At 35.4% G+C, this 20,773-nt stretch overlaps 3 protein-coding genes across 3 annotated transcripts in view; 1 reads left to right on the forward strand and 2 right to left on the reverse strand.

Annotated features, from left to right (window-relative positions):
* LOC111493597 (GDSL esterase/lipase At1g54790-like) overlaps positions 1-1,771 on the reverse strand; it is a 4,103-nt gene extending 2,332 nt beyond the window's left edge. Inside the window, exons 1-2 of the mRNA XM_023143350.1 lie at positions 1,329-1,771; positions 268-468 (exon numbers count right to left, since the gene is read on the reverse strand). Of these exons, the coding sequence (XP_022999118.1) occupies positions 268-468; positions 1,329-1,578 (451 nt within the window). The 5' untranslated portion in view covers positions 1,579-1,771. The remainder of the gene's footprint in view (positions 1-267; positions 469-1,328) is intronic.
* Positions 1,772-3,319: 1,548 nt separating this feature from the next.
* Positions 3,320-19,147, forward strand: LOC111493487 (branched-chain-amino-acid aminotransferase-like protein 1). Its single transcript, XM_023143193.1, has 29 exons — positions 3,320-3,506; positions 3,692-3,761; positions 3,963-4,097; positions 4,205-4,268; positions 4,370-4,448; positions 5,285-5,369; positions 5,857-5,913; positions 6,009-6,134; positions 7,213-7,283; positions 7,440-7,814; positions 9,055-9,148; positions 10,712-10,810; positions 11,424-11,495; positions 12,037-12,129; positions 12,514-12,651; positions 13,017-13,075; positions 13,434-13,536; positions 13,859-14,047; positions 14,136-14,236; positions 14,320-14,374; positions 14,574-14,660; positions 15,013-15,064; positions 16,378-16,463; positions 16,622-16,675; positions 16,968-17,051; positions 17,388-17,459; positions 17,808-17,888; positions 18,241-18,276; positions 18,858-19,147. Exons 1-29 carry the CDS (start codon positions 3,403-3,405, stop codon positions 18,990-18,992), a joined length of 2,856 nt encoding a protein of 951 aa, XP_022998961.1. The 5' UTR covers positions 3,320-3,402; the 3' UTR covers positions 18,993-19,147.
* A 184-nt stretch (positions 19,148-19,331) lies between these two features.
* Positions 19,332-20,117, reverse strand: LOC111493610 (miraculin-like). Its single transcript, XM_023143368.1, has one exon. The coding sequence runs from the start codon at positions 19,990-19,992 to the stop codon at positions 19,411-19,413; it is 582 nt and encodes a 193-aa protein (XP_022999136.1). The 5' UTR covers positions 19,993-20,117; the 3' UTR covers positions 19,332-19,410.
* Positions 20,118-20,773: the final 656 nt, after the last annotated feature.

Genomic DNA, 20,773 nt, shown 5'->3' on the forward strand with positions numbered 1-20,773 from the left:
TTTTTTTTTTTTTTTTTTTTTGTAAATTCTTTTTTAATCAAAATTCAAAAAAAAAAAAATTAAATCATGCTTTATTGAGTAAAAGTAGTGTTTATAAGTTTAGTTTTAAAAGTCAAATAATTGTCAAACGAGACATTAAGGAGTGTTCGACCTATTTGACATTTTAGACACAATAATAAGGTATCATGAATCATGAAAATCGTCGTTTTCTTCGTAAAATCAACGTTTCATATTTTTCAAAATGAAAATGATATCGAAATTTTATACCTTTTGCACGAAGCAGAAGAACCCTATCTTTGAAATGGAGGAACTGGTTGAGCTGAACCCCAAAGGCAAAGGGGCTAACAGATGCAGCAGTTGCAGGAAGAACAGTGGAACCACCAGCCGCGTAATTGCACCCTTTTCTGAAACTTGGCCTCCCCACCGACTCCAAATACGCCCTCAAATGTGGCTTCCCCATTGCTTCCACTGACACCCAAGTAGAAAATCCGTTAAAAAAATGTAAATAATCAAAATTTTAAGGGTATTTTCGTAATTAAGCCTAACACAATTACGGTCGTTCAAATGTAACGACTCAATCTCATTGCTAGCAAATATTGTCCTTTTGAGCTTTCACTCTCGAGCTTCCCCTCAAAGTTTTAAAATATATCTCTTAGGGAGAGTCTTCTCCACCCTTATAAAAGATGATTCATTTTTCTCCCCAACCGATATGGGATCTCACATCGAAGTAACTAAGTACTCATAATCACTTGTTTCACGCTCTAGAATATGTGTAAATATTCTAATTGTTTTAATGCCGTGATATATTTTAAATATTTAATATTTATTAGCGTCTGTTTGGTTGTTAAAGTAAATCATTGATACATACTCTTATTTTGGAAGTAGAATGTTTAAAGTTTTCATATTTTCACTTCCGGTAATAAAAAAATTAAGGTATTTTTTAATATATGTATTTAGAAATTTATTTCTAGTCTAAAAGGTTTAAAATGTGTTCGGTGAGGTAAAAATGTGTTCGGTAAATAATTTACGAGCATATTTATTGGTATGAAAGTCGTATAATCAAATTCTCACCTTTTATATTAATTTAATAAATTTTTTTATTAATATAAAATTAAAAATTTTAAAATGTTAAGGCGAAAATGATTTGGGAATATTTAGATAATAAATTATTATTTAAAAAATGACGAAAATGATTTTTTTTTTTTTTTTTTTTTTTTTTTACAAAAATAAATTAAAAGTAAAAACAGATAAAGTTCAAAGCATTGAAGAAAAAACGGATTGAAAAAGAAACTGGAATAGTAAAATTGATGAACAGTCGAGAAGTTTACTGAGAAAATCAATGATGAGACGGCCATTGCAGAACCTTCCAGACGAGGGGCTCTGGAAGTAAGTTTCTCCGTAAGGCAGGGGGAGGCTGAATCCCTTGCCGGCGAGAAGATCGCCGGTATCGGAGTTCGAGTCGCCGAAATTGAACACCGCCGGATAATGAAAAACACTGGAACTTCCAGAGCGGAAAATCGTCGAACACATTGTGAGCATCAGCGGAATGGCGAAGAATTTGGTGAAAGAAATCGCCATGGCTGATCCAGATTCAGAAGCAGAGTTCCGATGATGAAAATTTCAGTAATCCGGCGGGATTTTATTGGCGGAGAAAGAGGCTTAGGGTTTAATTCAAGAGAAGGCAATATGAATGATTGAAGTAAAGCTTTCTCTTCCGCTAAATTTAACTTTCATCCATCGCCAAAAATTTGCAGAGAAGTTGAATCGAAAATGGCGGTTTTAACGCAGAGCAAAAAAATAAAAAAAAAATTGAAAATTTCTTCTTATTTGCAATTTAGTCCCTTTACCTTCTATAATTCATTATGGCGTGGAAAAGTAATTTTTTTAAATGGGTTAAATTATAAATTTTATATCTAATAGATATTTGATTTATTCAATATTTTTAAATAATTTATAAAAATTTTGATTTTATGTTTAATAATCGAATTAATTTTAAAAAAATTGAAGTATGCTAAAATACAAATTAAAATTTTAAAAATTTATTATATAATTTAAAATTTTTATACATTTATTAGATATTTTTAAAGTGAAATTATCCGTTGGGCATACACTAAATTTTTTATTTTTTTTAAAAAAAATTAGAGTATAATATTTAAAAATTTTATGAGTATTTTAATTTTTTTTTTTAACTAAGGTATATTTGAAATTATTCAAATTAAACTACAAATTATAGGTACTTTAAAAATAATTTTATTTGGAAATTATTGGTATTAAATTAAAATAAAAATAAAAATTTATTTTCAAGGGGTCCATTAAAAAATTTTGAGAAAAAAAAGGGACATTTTGCAAGCAAAATGGTTGTTCAAAATTCCCTTACAAGGGGCAATTTCTTTTTCTTTCATTTTTATAAATGGGAAAATTGTTTTGCTTCAATTTTAAGGTCTTAAAAAGGAAGAGAAAAAAAAAAAAAAAAAAATCTTAAGATGAAAAATATTACAAGATGAAAATAAATTATTTTTCTAATTAGTGTAAATTTAAGCTGGATACTATATTAATGTGTTTTGGATAAAGTTTATATTAGAGATAATATTATGATATTTATTCTAAAAAAAATAAATTTTTAATTTAACACGTGATTGGTGAATATAATAAATTAGAAGCATAAAAAAAATTGGGTGATACAGGAATTTGATTAACCCAACTCAGTCCATACGGTTTGGATTGGGTTATCAATTTATTTAGTTTGAGTTACTTTAGGTCTAGAATTATTCTAATTTGTTTTAAAAATAAATATATTTTAAATTTAATATTAAAAAATGAATAAATTATGCGGGAACCACTCAAAACTAACCTAAATAAAAAATTGAATAAATAAATAAAAACGGTTTGGATTGATAATTAAATTGATTGAATTGATTATAAATAATCTAACACACGTGGTCGAGATCTTGCATGGAATTTGTTAGATAAATGAGGTCGGGGAAAGGGAATATATTCCTCGTCCCCCACCCCACCCCCTATGAACGTGTTTGCATATATATATATATATATATCAAAATTTCATATTGTCACGTACTTTATGATACATACGATGATAATATTTAAACGAAGATTTTTTTTAAGGGTTGAAAAATATCTTTTAATATTAAAATTTAAATTTTAAAAAATTAGGTCGGTAGAATATTATATTATAAAAATTACCGGGTCGACCCGCTCCGTTCCGTTCAACCCGGTTCAACTAATAAAAAAAAACTTTTCCGTACCTGAATTTGCTTGGATTTGGCCCAATACTATATTCTCGCGGTTTGGATTTGGCCCATTTCTCTATTCTCGCCACTTTCCAGTTGCCATTGCGATTTGATCGCTGCGGCTCGCACTGTCTGTACAATCCGACCACCAACCATGGCGGAGGAGCTCGGCATCGACGTCTCTGTTCCTCCTAGCCTCCATCTCATCTCTGCTTTCCTTGCCATGGAGCCAGCTGATTCTTTACTTTGCATGGCCAGGTACCATTCTAATACCCCCACTTTAACTTCAGCTGAAATGCTCTCATACTAACGCGCTTTCTATCTCTGTGCCCACTTTATTGGAGTTTTATATCATTTCCCGAATGGATTACACATTTCTTCTCGATTCGTTTATTTGCGTTTCTCATAATGGAGGTGGATAATGTTTTTTTTGTCTCTTTTAGGGAATTGGGTCGCGGATCAGTGACCGAGACAGTGCAGAGGTTCATTTGGGATCATTGCATTAGCAAAGCTGTAGAGATTCTAAACCATTTGATCTCCATTTCATTTTTTTAATTGAATTCAATATAATTTCTCTGCTTGCTTATTAGTTCATGTAGGAATTAAATTTTGTTGGTTCCCTGGAGAGTACACAGAATGTAGATGTTATTGGCATTTGTTGAACTGGATTGGTATTTGAGTTTACTTATTTCTCTGTTTCCTACTTTTTGTCAGCAAGAAATCAACCATTTTCATGTACCATATCTGAAGAATTTTCTGAAGAAGCTGATATCTGAAGTTGAATCAAGTCAAGTTGAAGTGTTAGATGAGTTCTATGAATTGTATGCTCATTACATGGTTTCATGGAAGGTAAGCTGCTGAAGAAGGAAAAACTATTTCATTGATTCATTTGCACATGAGAATCCCTTGGCTATTTTCCTTGCTGTTCTTGAATGATAAGAGTTCTTTTTTGATAGGATGAGAATCTGGGCAAAGAAAGTGCAACAATCTCCAAATTTGTTTCTTTTCTTTTTCCACCTGGCAAGTATTTTCTTCATTTTTGTACTATCTCGTGACTGAAGTAGTCGATAATTTGGTTTTGCTTCCTTGCTTACAAATATTGAATTAATTGGTTCTTTTAGGTTCTTCAAGTTGTCAAAAGTTAAGGAAATTTGTGGTGCCACTACAATGCTCTCTCAATATGCTTGCAGGTGATACAGGGAATGCTTCACACTCTCAACTTTGTTTAAGTTATCTTATGTTCATCATGTGTTAGCATAATAATTTGTGGAAGATTTTGATCTTTAGAGTTTCTGGTTATTGTTCATCTGATTTACGTTTTTCTCTTCGAGCGTTGTGTTCATATATCGATATACTTGGAACATTGTTTTACCATCTGGATTGATGTGCATTCGCTTGAAGTTAACTGCTAAACATAATGGATTTTATGCATTCCTTCTCTGTTGTGGCTGGTATCCAGATTTCCATCTTTATTGTTCTCGGGTATTGCCCAATTTTCTTTTTATTGCTGATGGGAATTTTGTTCTTTCATTCTTCTTAATGAAAGTGGTTCTTTCTCTATATAAATAAAGTACATTGTTGGTTAAAGTCTTATTTTTTGTGAGATCCCACGTTGGTTGGGGAGGATAACAAAACATTATTTATAAGGGTGTGGAAACCTCTCCCTAGCAAACGTGTTTTAAAAACCTTGATAAGAATCCCGAAAGGGAAAACCCAAAAAGGATATAATATTTGCTAGCGGTGGGCTTGGGCTGCTACATTTTTAGTCCTTAACCTTTCAGGTGATTTTATTTTAGTCTCTAAACTTTCAAAATGTGTCGGTGGAATCTAATTTTAGTCCCTAAAATTGAGATTCCACCCTTTATTATTCCGGGGTCTTCCCCTTTCTTTTATTGCTGATGAGGCTTTTGTTCTTTCATTCTTCTTAATGAAAGTGGTTCTTATTTTAAAAAATAAGAAAAAGAAAGAGAGTAAGTATTTAAGTTAAAATAATCTTGCAAAGTTGTTTCAAGTCTGTAGGTCTTTGTATGATACAGGTGTTCACTTTGGCCTTCGAGTCTATACCTTTCGGAACTGATACTCTCGTTTCCAAACATTTTCTCAACAAGAAAATGCTTTGAGGTAAATTTGTACATTTAGTTCTGCCTTAAATCTAGTCCAAAAACTCCTTACATTTGCTATCTGAATCATTGTATACCTCGATGGTCGGTCATTATACTCAAATATTTTGCTTATTATTCCGATCATACGTTGTTAGGAGAAACATACCCTTTTGATGATCTAAGCCTTTTCATCTTTATCTACTTAATTTTTTTTGTTAATAAAAAGAAATAAGAGACGAGTATTATCTAAGCCTGCGCGTTTACACTGGCTATTCTGTGTAAGCTCAGGTGATGTTTGGCTCACAGTTTTAGTAAGTTTGAGCTTATGAAATTTGGGATTAGGAGAGTTTATGAATTGTTAAAGCTAATGAGTATAAAATATTAGTTTCATAATTTGGAATATGTAACCTAATGACTTTTTAACTTAGGTTACACAAACATAACCTTTGATCCGAACGCCTTGGAAGATTTCCATAATTTTCTAGCTATGTTTTACATGAAAACAGGTTGGTTCGGGTGTGGGTTTGGTTGGAATCTGCCTTGCTCGTGTCAAAACGTCATCGGTAAGTTGCTGGAAAACCTTGAAAGCTTGCATTGTTCCCATCAATGGGGACTTTTCAACTTTACCACAAAGTTGACAACCCTGTGTTTTAAACAGATAGTGTTGAGTGATGGTGACCTATCAACATTAGCAAATATGAAGGTTAATTTAAGGTTGAATGGGTTGTGCAGCCTCAGCTCTGCAACTGCTACACCAGAAAGAACTAAAGAGGATCTTCAAACTGTAAGGGCACAATTATTAGGAATATTATACATGTTTTTAGCTATCTGTAGACCTTAATCTCTGCATGCTTACTATTGAAATGGAAGCAAAATGTTTGAAAGTCATTGCGCTTCTGTACGTCTTCCTTCTTTTAAGACCATTCTTAAGCTTTTTCCTCCCTTCCTTTGATTGAGATCCCATGTCGGTTGGAGAGGGGAACGAAACATTTCTTGTAAGGGTGTGGGGACCTCTTCCTAATAGAGTCGTTTTAAAATCGTGAGGCTGATTGTGATACGTAACGGGCCAAAACAGACAATGTCTACTAACGGTGGGTATGAACTGTTTCAAATGGTATCAGAGCCAGACACCGGGCGATGTGCCAACGAGGATGTTGGGCTCCCAAGGGGTGGATTGTGAGATTACACATCGGTTGGAGAGGGGATCAAAACATTCCTTATAAGGGTGTGGAAACCTCTCCTTGATAGATGCATTTTAAAACCGTGAGGTTGACGGTGATACGTAACGGGGCAAAGCGGACAATATCTACTAGCGGTGGACATGAGTTGTTACAAATGGTATCAGAGCCAGACACCGAGTGGTGTACCAGTGAGGATGGTGGGCTCCCAAGGGGGGAGTGAATTGTGAGATCCTACATTGGTTGTAAAGGGGAACGAAACATCCCTTATAAGGGTGTGGAAATCTCTTCCTAACAGACGCATTTTAAAACTGTGAGACTAACGACGATACGTAATGGGCCAAAACAGACAATATCTACTAGCGGTGGGCATGAGCTATTATAAATGGCATTAGAGCCAGACACCGGGCGGTGTGCCAGTGAGGACGTTGGGCTCCCAAGGGAGTGGATTGTGAGATCCCACATTGGTTAAAGAGGAGAACAAAACATTCCTTATAAGGGTGTGAAAACTTCTCCCTAATAGATGCATTTTAAAACCGCAAGACTGACGGTGATACGTAACGGGCTAAATCAGACAATATCTACTATCTGTGGATATGGTCCGTTACAAACTTATTATAAAATCTGTTAGAGTGTGTGAGACTTTCATGTATCAGTTTATAATGAGAACAATATGAATCTCAGGTGGAATGCATTCATCTGCCGTGGGAATCAGCATCAGAAAGTGAACTCCAAGCTTTTGCACCAGATATTGTGTGAGTTTCTACTTTACGATTTGATGTACCTTTCTTTTTGTACAAAATGTCGTATATTTGGTCATCGGTTAAGTAACTCTCCTTTAACATTACAACGTACATCGACAATGACTCTTCTGCTTAGAAATGAAATGTTCTCCGATCCTTGTCATGTAGGTTAGGCGCAGATGTAATATACGATCCCATTTGTCTCCCGCACCTTGTTCATGTCCTTTCCATTCTTCTGCGCCCAAAGCAAATTCATAGTTCCACACACTCTTTTCCGGGGACTGAACATGTCGATGATGCAAATCACAGAAACGATGTAGATGATGGAAGCCATGGACACAAAGCTTGTAGAAGCGAACGCCCGGTGGCATATATTGCTTCCGTAATTCGCAATATCGACACGTTTAATCATTTTATGGGTATAGTAGAACAGTCTAATCTGAGTATATGTGATGTAACTGATGAACTAAAACCCATGAACTTGCTACCTTACATGCACTCTTACAATAGATCAAGTATTAGATTGTTTACTCTGAAATTCAAGTAGCTTTCTTTGTTAAATGCATTAAACTTTGCTCTAAATGATTATTGTAAAAGAAGCAATAGTGGGAATTATAGTTTGAACTTTGCAGATTGATTTAGTTCCATGATTAAAGTTTACTGATAGTTGTAAGTGTTCAATATTCTGCTTTATTGTTTACATATAATTCTAAAGGCTAATCGTAAATTTTTTACTTTGTCTCGAAAAAACTTTAATTTATAAAGGGTAAGTTGGCAAAATAAAGATGAAAGAATGCCTTAATTGAAAAAGAAAAAAAAACCCGCAAACCCAAGCCGAGTGGGTTAAAATATGTTTGAGCCTAGAACGGGTGACTTGACATTTGATAGTCAAGACTATTTTAAATAATTTTGAGCCTAGATCGGGGTTGGATCGAACTTGGGCTAGACTTGGTTAGCTCATGAGTATTAATTATTTAATTAAATTTATAGAATTTATGTTATCTATTTATTTTTTGATATTTTTTTTATATTATAAAATTTTATTTATATATTAAAAAAAACCATTTTATTACTTTTTAAACATTTTTCAAATTTTTTACTAACTTAAAAGCAATGATATATAAATTATAAATTTATTTAAAAGTTTAATTTTAAAATATATAAAATATAATTAAATTGACTTTAATTATAAGTTGATTGGACAAAGTCACTATTATAAAGGTAATCTAATCAGTAAAATTTAAAGATTAGACCAAACTTTGACGGAGTCGGAGGTGAAGTTGGGGTAAAGTTTGGGCCAAAAGCCCATTAATAAGAGTAGACTTTTAATATATTAATTAGACCCTCATCCACGATGCTCGCGTGGAAGGAAAAAACAAAAAAAGCAAATAACGGGATTTCTTGAGAATAAAGTGAGGTGCATACTTTAGAGAAATGATTTGCCAGTGATTTCATTGCTGTTCTTGCATTGCCTTACGTGGTGTTCGTGTAGATTTGCTTGTCTTTTCAGCTTTGATGGGTTTCTCTTTATCTTACCAACTGATTCTTTGAAATGTCGAGGATCAATTGAGTGGAGCACAACTGATCAATTCAGAATAAGACACTGCAGAAATCGCTTGGATTCTTGTACTTTTAAGAGAAAATCAAACAGGTAAAATACCCATTTCGTGTACGCATTTAATCTCTCTTTTTCAAGAAATCGAACTTTTCTCCTGGTTTTGTGATCTTGCATTTCATCCGCGTGAGGGTCTGTTAGCTTAGTTTCAGCGCATTTTGATTCTTGAGCTCTGTGGCTTGCGATGGGGGAGGTGGAGGTGATTCACTTATGGTCTACTCCGAGGTCGCTCAGCACTAGCCTGATGTACTCTTTTGCCCAGGTACTATTTGAGTTTTCTTGGCGCATCTCTAGCTAGGCATTCCTGATTACTCTGTTTGGTTGCTGAGAAAATAGGGAGGAAAAGAGTAAGAAAAGGGCTGGAGAGTGTAGTGTTGGTGGCTGTTGCATTGCTTTGGTTGCATGAGTGATGTTTTTTCTTTAATGGGTTTCATGAATTCTAGCTTTTCTCTTCACCTATTGTTGTCAATTGTTTGTGACTCACTGATTTACTTCTTGATTTTCTCTGTATTTCTCTATCTGACATTCCATTTCTTGCTTACTCTGTTTGGTTGCTGAGAAAATAGGGAGGAAAAGGGCAAGAAAACAGCTGGAGAGTGTAGTGTAGTGAAATTTTATGCGTTGGTGGCTGTTGCATTGCTTTGGTTGTATGAGTAATGTTCTTTCTTTAATGGGTTTCATGAATTCTAGCTTTTCTCTTCACCCATTGTTGTCAATTGTCTGTGACTCACTGATTTTCGTCTTGATTTTCTCTTTTGTTCTCTATCTGACGTGGTATAGGTTCAAATCCTATTGGACGCAAGAGGGGAAGATAAGAGCGGTAGAGTTTAGAGTTGTAAAATTTGTGTTGGTGGCATTTTATTGGTTTTGGTTGCATGGATGATAATGATTTTTCTCGAATGGATTTCTAGAATTACCGCTTTTCTCTTCTCCCATTATGGTCCTTCTGTGTTAAATGATTTACGTTTTGAGTCACTTAGTCACTCTCTATAACGGTCCTGCCCACCGCTAGCAGATAGGGAAAGGTTTCCACACCCTTATAAAGGGTGTTTCATTCTCCTCCCTAACCAAGGTGGGATTCTCACTCTCTAACTAACACTCCATTGCTTGCTTACTCTGTTTTGTTGCTGATTAGATGGAAAGGAAATGGGATGAAAACAACTAGAGTATTTTGGTTTTTATGTGTTGGCTTTTGTAATCTTTTGGTTGCATTAGTAATGGTATTTGTATAATGGGTTTCAATAACTATAGTTTTTCTCTGCTCCCATGGCGGTCACTTGTTTATATAGGTGATATTTTAATGGTTTTTCTCTGCTTTTGTGTACATAGTTGCTTCTGCTTGGGACTGGTTTTGCATTATTTTGGAAATTCATCGAGTCGAAAGTCATGGTTCAACTTGTTTTTTTAGATCAATATTGCTTTTAACATCCGGTATAAGATTTGGAGGACAAACTTTTTTGGGCTCTGTTGTTTCTTTTTGCTCTTTTAATGCTGTCTGCATTGTTAAAGTAATATGTTATAACTATCTTCTTCTTCAATCTTTGGCAGCAGAGCTATATATCTGGATAAATCACTTGAACTAATTGAAAGTAGATTTTATGGCTACAATTGTCATTCATTATGAGTTGCTGATTTGAAATGTATTTGGGAGCTAATGTACTTTGAGGACGTAATGCCATTTGATACTCTTTGTGCTGTTAAGTACGGGGAAGATCAGACGCAACCACTATATAACATGGAATGTTTTTTTTTTGGGTGCATAATTTTCAATGAGAACTTGTTTCTTGCTCATCCTCAATTCTATTTGCTCTGTTTTTGTCCTCAGAGAGATGACATGGAAGTGCTAGACGAACCACTCTATGCGAATTTCCTTCGGTTGACAGGTTATGATAGGCCATACCGTGAGGAGCTACTATCCAAAATGGTTTGTTTTTCAGCATAGCATCTTCAATTGTTTGAACTTTGAGTCTGTGCCATTTGTTTGAAACTCCGAATGTAGGGAGTGGTATGTTTGTATCCAGGAACAACTTTCCATGACCAACACTAAAACTTTGTTCGTCATTTTGGAGCGAGAAAGTGCCAATTTTAACCACCATGGTTTGGCAGGAGAAGTATGAAGCTTTATATCTAGATGCCTTTTAAGGCTGTTGGTTCAAATTATGAGGACTACCTTAGTACTTTTCTGTTAAATATTCTACTTCTTTTAGATGTCGAATGTCGTAGGATAGGTCGTTGTATTGCACAATTAATGGGGAGGTCGACAGAAACTAAAGAAGAAAAAAATGATAAAAAAAAAAAAAAGAAAGAAAGAAGAAAGCACAAGTTTTATGTTGGAGAGATGGCATTGGATGCACACATATTGTTTCAAGTAGCCAATATCAACTGATCTTCTCCCTAGGGTACCCTTGCACCATCCTTGAAAAGTATAAAGGAAAATTGACCATGTATGGGTGGTTATTACATTATTATCATTTGGAATAATAACAGAAAAGTTCCCGGATGCTCTCATTGCCTTTTTTTTTACATGCTTGCTATAGGAACCTGATGGAAATAAGGTCATAAAGGACATCATTTTTGCACCAGGAGAAAAGAAGTACCGATTTTGCAAGGTAATGCAAATTTTCTTCACTTTTCATATATCTAATTGTATTCCCTATTGAATTGTGTTCCTTGATGTACATGTACGTCCTCTGGATGGATTGACTGTATGCTTTTCAATTAATAAGATACTGAAAACTTTTGAAAGGACCGTTGCCAGGATGACGAATTGCTTATCATAGATTCTTAGAATATATTATAAAATATTAAAATGTATAATCCATGCATGATGTATGGATGAGAGAGCGTAAATGGACAATGCATATTTTGAACTTTAAAGACGCTGCATTTTCCTGCTCTTTCTCTATTTGATATCGAGATCTTCACTTCAAAGCTGATGGACCGTTCATCAATGCTTATATGAGGAGTAAAGAAATTAGTATTCAACTAGAATGCATCAGCTTTGATCATTGTGTATAGTTCATCTTCACGTGCACGAGGATAATCAAAAGAAAAAAAAAAAGGAAAATGTAAAGGAAACTGATGCTTGTTAACCTATTGCACATCATTCTCTAGTTTTATGATTATTTTTTCCATTTGATATCCAAACAGCACATAGCAAAACAAAAAGTACCTGGTTTGGCAAGTGATTTGATGAAGAAAGGAAGGCACTTCATATTGATAAGAAATCCACTTGATATCTTGGTAAGATACTTGGGAATTTATTTCTCTTTACCTTTATGTTGTCATTCGACAAGGTTACGAAAGATTGAATAGTCATGTAGTGGTATTAACCTCCTAATATTGTTACCTCTCATATGAATTAAGCTAATCTTTGAAAAATAAATCACTTGAATACAAATTTTGGAAAATTTCCTATTTCTTCCTTGTTACTAATCAAGGGTGTACTTCTTATGACAAAGGAATATGTTCATAGCTTTTAAGTTCATTTTTTGTTTGTAGTTGTGGAGTCTAAGAACCATGCATATGTGTTGTATTCTTGAGTTGTTTGTTCCATGAACAGTACAAGTTTCGTCGATGGCCAGCTCATTCTTTATTTACCCTTGACAATCAATGAACTTGTCTCAGCCATCCTATGATAAGGTCATACCTGCAACCTTTTCTGAATTGGGCTTCTCAGAATTGGTATCTGTTTATAACGAGCTCAAAGAGTTGGGAAGACCCCCTCCTATCATCGACGCAGCTGAGCTTCAAAAGGATCCTGAGGTTCTACTTCATTCTGATTTACCGCATCTTTTCTTGCACTAGAGACATGATTATGATATAATGCATAAATTTTCATGTTTTAGTTTATGCATCAGCCACTTTATTCAAATTCAAATTGATATCGTGAATGATATAACACATTCATTTTGGTTCTTAATCCTTGTGGAGACTTCACTTCAATCATTAAGACTCTACATGTTTAATGAATGTTCTCTGGAAATGACAATGTCAGAGGACTTAATAATTTTAGACCTCTATATTGCATAATCATTTACTCTCAGTTGTTTAGTCTTTTTAATTTAGATTAACGCGATTCATCATATTGGTTGGTAACATTTTATCTTCTTTGTTTTATTGGTCCACAGGCAACTTTACGTGGTCTTTGTGAAGACCTCGATATTCCTTTTGAACAAAAAATGCTGAAGTATGGAGCTCTTCTTCCTTTAAAATGTTAAATAATTTCATATATTACCTTTTTATTTGCGATCAAAACTCGATGAAAATTGAAATTGTAATTTTCTTTGAAGTTGTGAAACTAGTAATTGTGTCGGAGCCTATTGTACATCCTAAAAGTTGTCTTCTGGAGGCAGTTCCACTATTGGCTTGGACTGTAGATATATAATCTGTTTAATTACAAGAGCCAACATATAATGCATCTGTCTCTCTCTCCATCTCTTGGCTATAGTTGGCTTTTGATATTCAAAATAGTTAGTCAAAGTTTTCTCAACCTGTTTATTGCAGATATCGATAAGCTTATCATAATAACCAACAATCATTTTCAGATGGGAAGCTTGTCCCAAAGCAATAGATGGTGTATGGGCTCCATGGTGGTATAAAACTGTACATAAAAGTACAGGTTTCGAGTCAGCAAGGAAATATCCTTTGGTATGTCTTTTCTCTACACCTTTCTAGGAGTTGCATTTTGGTTGAAACTTTCATATCTCTTTTCGTATTTTTGTTCTTGATACTTAACTCTTAACCATTAAAATTAATGATATGTTGCTAATAGTAAAATGAGTTCACTATTTTTACAACATAACATGATAGGGTGATACTATTTGTGTAGTGATTCTTTACTTCTTTGATTTGTATTTAGTACCAAACACTTATCTCCTTGCCGACATGTACTCTCTTGATGAATACCCAAACGGTCTTTTCTGTTCATCAAACTAATGAGGTTGTGTCTTGAATTTTCTATCTGCATCAGCCATTCCCATTTACTCTATATGATTTACTTGAGCAAACCGCACCGCTCTACAACTTTCTTAGGCGCCATGTAAAGCAGAAATCACTTCTCCTCATGTCTCCCTTGCCTACTCCTGATCTTCCAGTTCCTGCGAATGAGAAGCTGCTTGCATGGGTGGGGGATGAGATCTTACCTCGTGACAGCGCGAAGGTACTATAAATACATGCAGTTAAAATACTACTTTCTTTAAATTCTGCATTTTCTAATATTCTCATTCTTGACTTCCAATTGTTGTAAGGTTTCTGTGTTCGACTCTGTTGTCCAAGGCGGAGACTCAGTCTGGGAGGGACTTAGAGTTTATCGAGGAAAAATATTTAAGCTTGATGAACATTTGGATAGGTTAGTGGAAAAAGGAGCTCAAGCTAGATGGCTAATATTACCTGCACCATGACATTTGAAGAAAAAAAAAAATTCTCCTGTAGGTTATTTGATTCGTCAAAAGCTTTGGCTTTCCAGAATGTTCCTACTAGAGACGAGGTACGCATCAAAAGAGTCAACTTTGTTTCTATCCATTAAACTGAACATCAATATGTATAGTATGTTGTCTTCTTGCAACCTCTATGGTTTTGGCTCTTGGGTTATCTAATGCAGGGAGGAAGGTGCTCTTACACTCTTTCCTTAAGTCTTAAAAGAGGATGCATTGTTTATCCTTGTAAATTTTTTTATGCAAATGTAGGTAAAGGGTGCCATTTTTGGAACACTCATTCGGAATGGAATGTTCGATAATGCACACATCCGATTATCTTTAACACGTGGGAAAAAGGTTGTGTAATTTTAAAGTACCTCTGGCTCACTTACTTTGCTAACCTTTTCTGTGAATTATTTCTGTAGAAAGCTGTTTTTATATTTTATTCCCAGTTGGCTATTTATTTTCAAAATAACGATTGAAATAATCTTTCTTTTAATGTTTAAACTAATGTGGCTTATCAATGAATTTCATAAGGATCTTCATGAACTGAATGATTGTTCCACTAGGGATTCTAACATCCACAGTACATTTGTTTAATATTTACTTACAAGTCAGATTAAAGAGTTAGGAGTTGTGCTATTCTTCTTTTACTTTTGGTTGAATTTTGAAAAGTTTATCTTTATTTACTTGTTTTTATCCTCTTTAGGTCACTTCTGGAATGAGTCCCGAATTCAATCTCTACGGATGTACCTTAATTGGTAGTGCAAATTCTTGCTTTAGTAGCTTGCTGTTAAGATTTCTTTTATGTTCTTTCAGGTTATATTAGATGGAATAATTATGCATAAAACTTTATGTTGGCCTTAGCTGTTTTCGTATTTTAAAAGAACATGATTAAGCTTGGATTCATAAGAAGTCAACAGTTAAAATAGAATCCAAAAGAAGAATCCAAAATCTCTCTATCCCCGAAGCACTTACTCTTAGTACAATCTTTAGTAAATTTAGTAAGAAACTAAAACAAGAAAACAACTTTTCTTAACGATGACTTGACCCTCCTTTCAAAAAGGAAAAATAGTGTCATTGGTACACCTATGGAAAATGACTCGAAAATGGAACGCTCAAATTTGATGAACGGGCACAGATGTTATTCTAGAAAGCTCTTTGTTTGGCTTCTTCAAATTTATTGAGTTAGTCATTTGTTAATAAGAATCTGTCCAATCACGAAATATATTGTTCATCCCCAAAACTAGACCAGGTATAAGAACCATTCTGCTAAATGGACATCTAAAAGTTGTTAGTCAGGAATCCATTAATTGAAGGTGTACATGCTTCTGGTGGTGGAGTGGTCATGTAACGGCCCAAGCACACTACTAGCAGATATTGTCCTCTTTGGGCTTTCCCTCCGGGCTTTAAAACGTGTTTACTAGGGGGAGGTTTCCACACCTTTATGAAGGGTGTTACGTTCTCCTCCCCAACCAATGTGGGATCTCACAATCCACCTCCCTTCGGGGCCCAGCGTCCTTATTGGCACACCGCCTTGTGTCTACCCCCTTCGGGGAACAGCCTCCTCGCTGGCACATCGCCCGGTGTCTGGCTCTGGTACCATTTGTAACGGCCCAAGCACACTGCTAGCAAATATTGTCCTCTTTGGGCTTCCCCTCAAGGCTCTAAAACGTGTCTGCTAGGGGGAGGTTTCCACACCCTTATAAAGGGTGTTTCGTTCTCCTCCCCAACCAATGTGGGATCTCACAGGTCATGAGACTTCTCCCAAGACCAGTTAGTCATATTCAAATCCCCTCCAATAATCCATTGGTCTCCTCCTAAGCCAGCTAAGTCATGAAGCTCGTGCCAAAAATCATCACGGAGTTCATTTCTGGAATGCCCATGAAGCTCTTGTGCTTGTATTTATAGTTGAACAGAACCGTTTTTTTAACAAAAAAAAATCATTTTAAAATTCTTTGGCTCGCATCCTACAATAAATAAATGGTTCTTGTATTATATACGTTTATTTGTACATGTGGGTGTGTTTTAGCTTTACTTATTTGTTTATTTTTTTGCTTGTAACTATATTTAGTGCTTGCTGAATGGAAACCTCCTGTCTACGACAACACGAGTGGAATAACTCTAGTGACTGCCACAACACGTCGTAATGCACCTAATGTAAGACAATTCCCTTAATCTTATATGTCTCTAATTCTCTATAATTTGTTTTGTACTCATAAGTTTAATTAAAATAAATGTTGATTATTCAACTCGACTATTACTAACCCTCATTCAGTCCGTTAGAATCGGTACTTATTGATTTATCGTGGCTCCAGAATTTGGATTCAAAGATTCATCACAATAATCTTCTCAACAACATTCTTGCCAAGGTATCGAATTTCCAACAGTGTGAACTTTTTGTACAAATTTGTTCAAGGCATGTAATTTTGAACACATTAAAAGTTTTCATGTTCTTATTATCATCTCTTGGATATATCTGGCTGGCTAGCATTCAATACCGTTTACATAAGATATGGGATTCCATGTTAGCACATGAAGTGACTGCTTGATTTGTATTTGATTGAATCGATCATATGTGGTTGACTCGAACTATATCAAATGGTCGTGTCGAGTCTGTTTTGATTATCTCTTTCAATTGGTTGAGTTCATTGAAATGTGTAGATTGAAGGAAACAATGCGAATGCTGGTGATTCTATCATGCTGGACAAAGATGGTTTTGTGTCTGAAACAAATGCGACAAACATTGTAAGTATCGGGTTTCGAAACTTCTGTATAGTGGTATTATCTTTGGAAGCATCGCATCAACTCTTCTCTCGCTTCCTCCACCTATTACGTTCTCAAGAATATTCCAAGTGGCAAGGGGGTCGGGGAACAATAGTTTACACATTTATAATACCAAATAAATGCCATTAGGCTATATTTGGCATCATAGGATTTGTTGCATGACTGGCACATTCCCTTCTGATTCCTCTCCTCGTTATTCTTCTTATCGATGTCGAAAGTAAATGCATAAATTCATTCGCTTACATTCTATACTTGATTTGAGATAAGGATATAAGATTAATGAATTTATTCGTGCAGTTCTTAGTGAAAAAAGGCAAAGTTTTGACACCTGATGCTGATTACTGTCTACCTGGAATAACTCGTGCAACGGTATGATACTTCACCTTATATGTTGACAACATGGAATTTATTGTAAATGTCATAATTAGGCCTAAACTTCTCTCATTACATATCTAGCAAATGTAATGTATAACGTTGTCATCCATTAGCCTAAGAGTCTCATTTAGCGACGAACTCCCTACCGTCCACACTAAGTTACGTATACTATCAATACATTACTAGGCTGAACAATAATGTGCAGTGGCTTCAACGTTTGGTGCCACGTGGATGAATTGTCATTCACGAATTCCACCCATAAGGACCTTAACTTATGATTGTTTGATTACATAGACAATTTTCCTTTCCTTGATTTAACTAATATTGATCTAATGGCTGCAGGTCATGGATCTTGTGGTGAAGGAGAAGCTGGTATTGGAGGAGCGAAGAATCAGCCTATCAGAATTTCATACTGCAGACGAGGTTTTCGATTTATTACGTATTTAATTCGAAGTTGAATGGTTTGCATAACATTGAGTTGGAACGAAAATGCTCATGAAAATCTTATAACATTGGTTTGCATAACATGATCCCACAATGAACTAAAATAAAATGGTTATCAAATGAGATTGAATTAATGACATTGTTTTAACATCATTGCATACGTCATCCAAAGCATCAAAAGCGTAACGGTTTGCTTGAAAAAGATTTTAACTGTAAAACTTATAGTAATGTCTATAGCTGAAGCTAAAACAATGGCAACGACGAAAAATATAACGAACTTTCATCATGTGGAAGTGTTCGTTCGTATACAACTAAAGACGATTTTCTGCAGGTATGGACTACTGGAACAATGGGAGAACTTACCCCTGTAAGTACACCTTATGGCTACACTTTTTTTTATTCCTCTTGATAGGAAACTGAGAAATATGTTCGTAAAAATATAAGAATGCTATCAAAAGACTCGTCCCTCGAAATTCCTTTCATTTCTCGTGTCGCAGAAACATTGACATGAAACCTTTTAAGAATACCTACTCTAGAATATGGATGTCTTGGGAGGAGAATGAAGCATTCTTTATAAGGGTGTGGAAACCTCTCCCTAGTAGATGCATTTTAAAACCTTTAGGGGAAGTCGAGAAGAGAAAACCCAAAGAGAATAATATCTGTTAACGGTAGGCTTGGCCGTTACATTGTCTATCTTTATCTATAGACTTATTGTTTTAAGGATAGCTTGGAAAAACATGTACACTTCCTTGATTGTCTATGTTTTATCATTTTCATTTGAAGTAATGCTATGAATGATGCGAATAACAGGTTGAAACGAACCGAACCGAATCAATTTGTTTGTTTTTGTAGGGTCGAAAGGTTTTAGTTAGATAATTCGACGAAGAATTGAACCAAACCAAACTAACACCTAAACACCTAACGGGGGAACTCCCTTTGATTTTTCAGGTTGTGAAGATCGACGGGCGTGTGATTGGCGATGGACAAGTTGGACCTGTGACAAGAAGGTTACAAAATGCTTACAAGAAACTGACAGAAGAATCAGGAGTGCCTATCCCAACCTATCAAGACACTAAAAAGTGAACATCTTTCCACAAGGTGCACTTTCCTTGCTACAAATAATTGAATCATCTTTGTACACTTGGTGACAATGAGTCGGAATTTCTACGTTCACTACTAATAAATGAATGTTCTAGAAGGCTTTGTGTCGAAGCCTCGAGGCTTACGTCGTTTTTTTAGTTTGGACAGAGGAATATGACACGTGAAAGCACGGCCAGGCTTTTGTGCCCCGTACGATGGTTCAAAGAATAATATCTAGTTGTTCTTCAACATAAAAAAAGACCATCTTGTGCATGCTTTTACTGGTCAAGATATCGCTTATCGACAAGGTCGAAATGTCAAATAACGAGAAATAACGCAAGTATATCCTTACAAGAGCTTTTATTTCAACTTATTATATTCTTGTTGTATAATTACAACAAATCAAGTACTTCCCTTTATCTCAAGCTTTGACAAACTCAAAAGGAAACGCATTGCCATCCAAAGCCAGCAGCCTCACTCCATCCTCCACCAAAATCCCAGCACTTCCACACCTTGGCCTCCCTACCATCTCAGGGCACCATACTATATTGTAAACACCATTGTTCCTGTCGATCCTAAAGATCCCAGTCGGACCGTTATCGTTCCCGACCCCCACGAACCTCCTCCCTGTTGCAGACTCCATCTCATCCACTCTCCATTGTGTTGATGTTATGCACGTTGACGACGCTTGAAACGCAACATTGAAACCCATACTTTCTTCAATTATATCTTCGCCCGCCACGATGGGAGTGAAGGTGACCGGAAGACCGATATTTGTTGAAGCAACTGGTTCTTGACCGACGTAAAGCGGGCAAGGAGCATTGCTACGATTTTTTAGGGTGAGATTACCTGCAACGTTGGTGATTGCAGGCTTGATGTAGTACTCAACACCACGTCGTAGAGGTTGACCGTCAGTGTCGAGCACCGGAGGAAGTTGAGCTGTGGAAGTTATGGCCAGGAAGACTAATAGGTAGCTAAAGATGGCAAGTGAATTATGCAACATCTTCTTCTTTCCTTCCACTACTTTAACAAATTAAAATTTGGAGTTGAAGGAAACAATGGCTTGGGATTGTGAATTTGTGTTGTTCCACTATTTATAGATATGATGGAGATGAACATGGTCAAAAAGTCCAATATCCTTTGCTTTTTGTTCTTTTCTTCGTGGGAAAGGTTTGACGATCAAACTTTCGAGATTATAAATAAGATAAAGAATTCGAGAATTTATACAATGCTACAATTTTTCAAGAAATCATCGGATCAGGTGAGTTTGAGACGTGTATATCTACACATAGGCACTTTTCGAAAGCGTTCATAAAATTTTCAAAATCTGATCGGTTTGATTTTTCTTATTGAATTTTCGTAGTGTGAACTTGAAATAAGACTTTTCTTGAGGGAGCTTTTGTGGAAGGCTTAGATGGGAAGTTAGAAAAGAAAGTCAAATAGTTATGGATGAAGTTAGGTAGTCACCAAATTTGAATTTTTTCAATGTATCAGTGGTCTAGTCTTATCTTAGAAATAGGATCATCATAATACCATTTCAAAAGTTGCGTGTTGTAACGACCCACGTTCAAGAATCGAAATCCGAACAATATCATCTTCCATCTCTTGCGACAAGGTCACATCCTCACTTGTATGAGTGAAGACTATTCCTACAGACCAACACGAGTCATTCCAGCATGGCTTGTCCGAGGTCACCCACCATAGAATTATTTCAAACAAAGCACGTCTAACTTTGGAGTTCTTATGGTTAAGCTACCAAAAAAAAAAAAAAAAAAAAAAAAAAA

Source organism: Cucurbita maxima, unplaced genomic scaffold, assembly GCF_002738345.1.
Source record: "Cucurbita maxima cultivar Rimu unplaced genomic scaffold, Cmax_1.0 Cma_Scf00019, whole genome shotgun sequence".
Taxonomy (NCBI): Eukaryota; Viridiplantae; Streptophyta; class Magnoliopsida; order Cucurbitales; family Cucurbitaceae; genus Cucurbita; species Cucurbita maxima.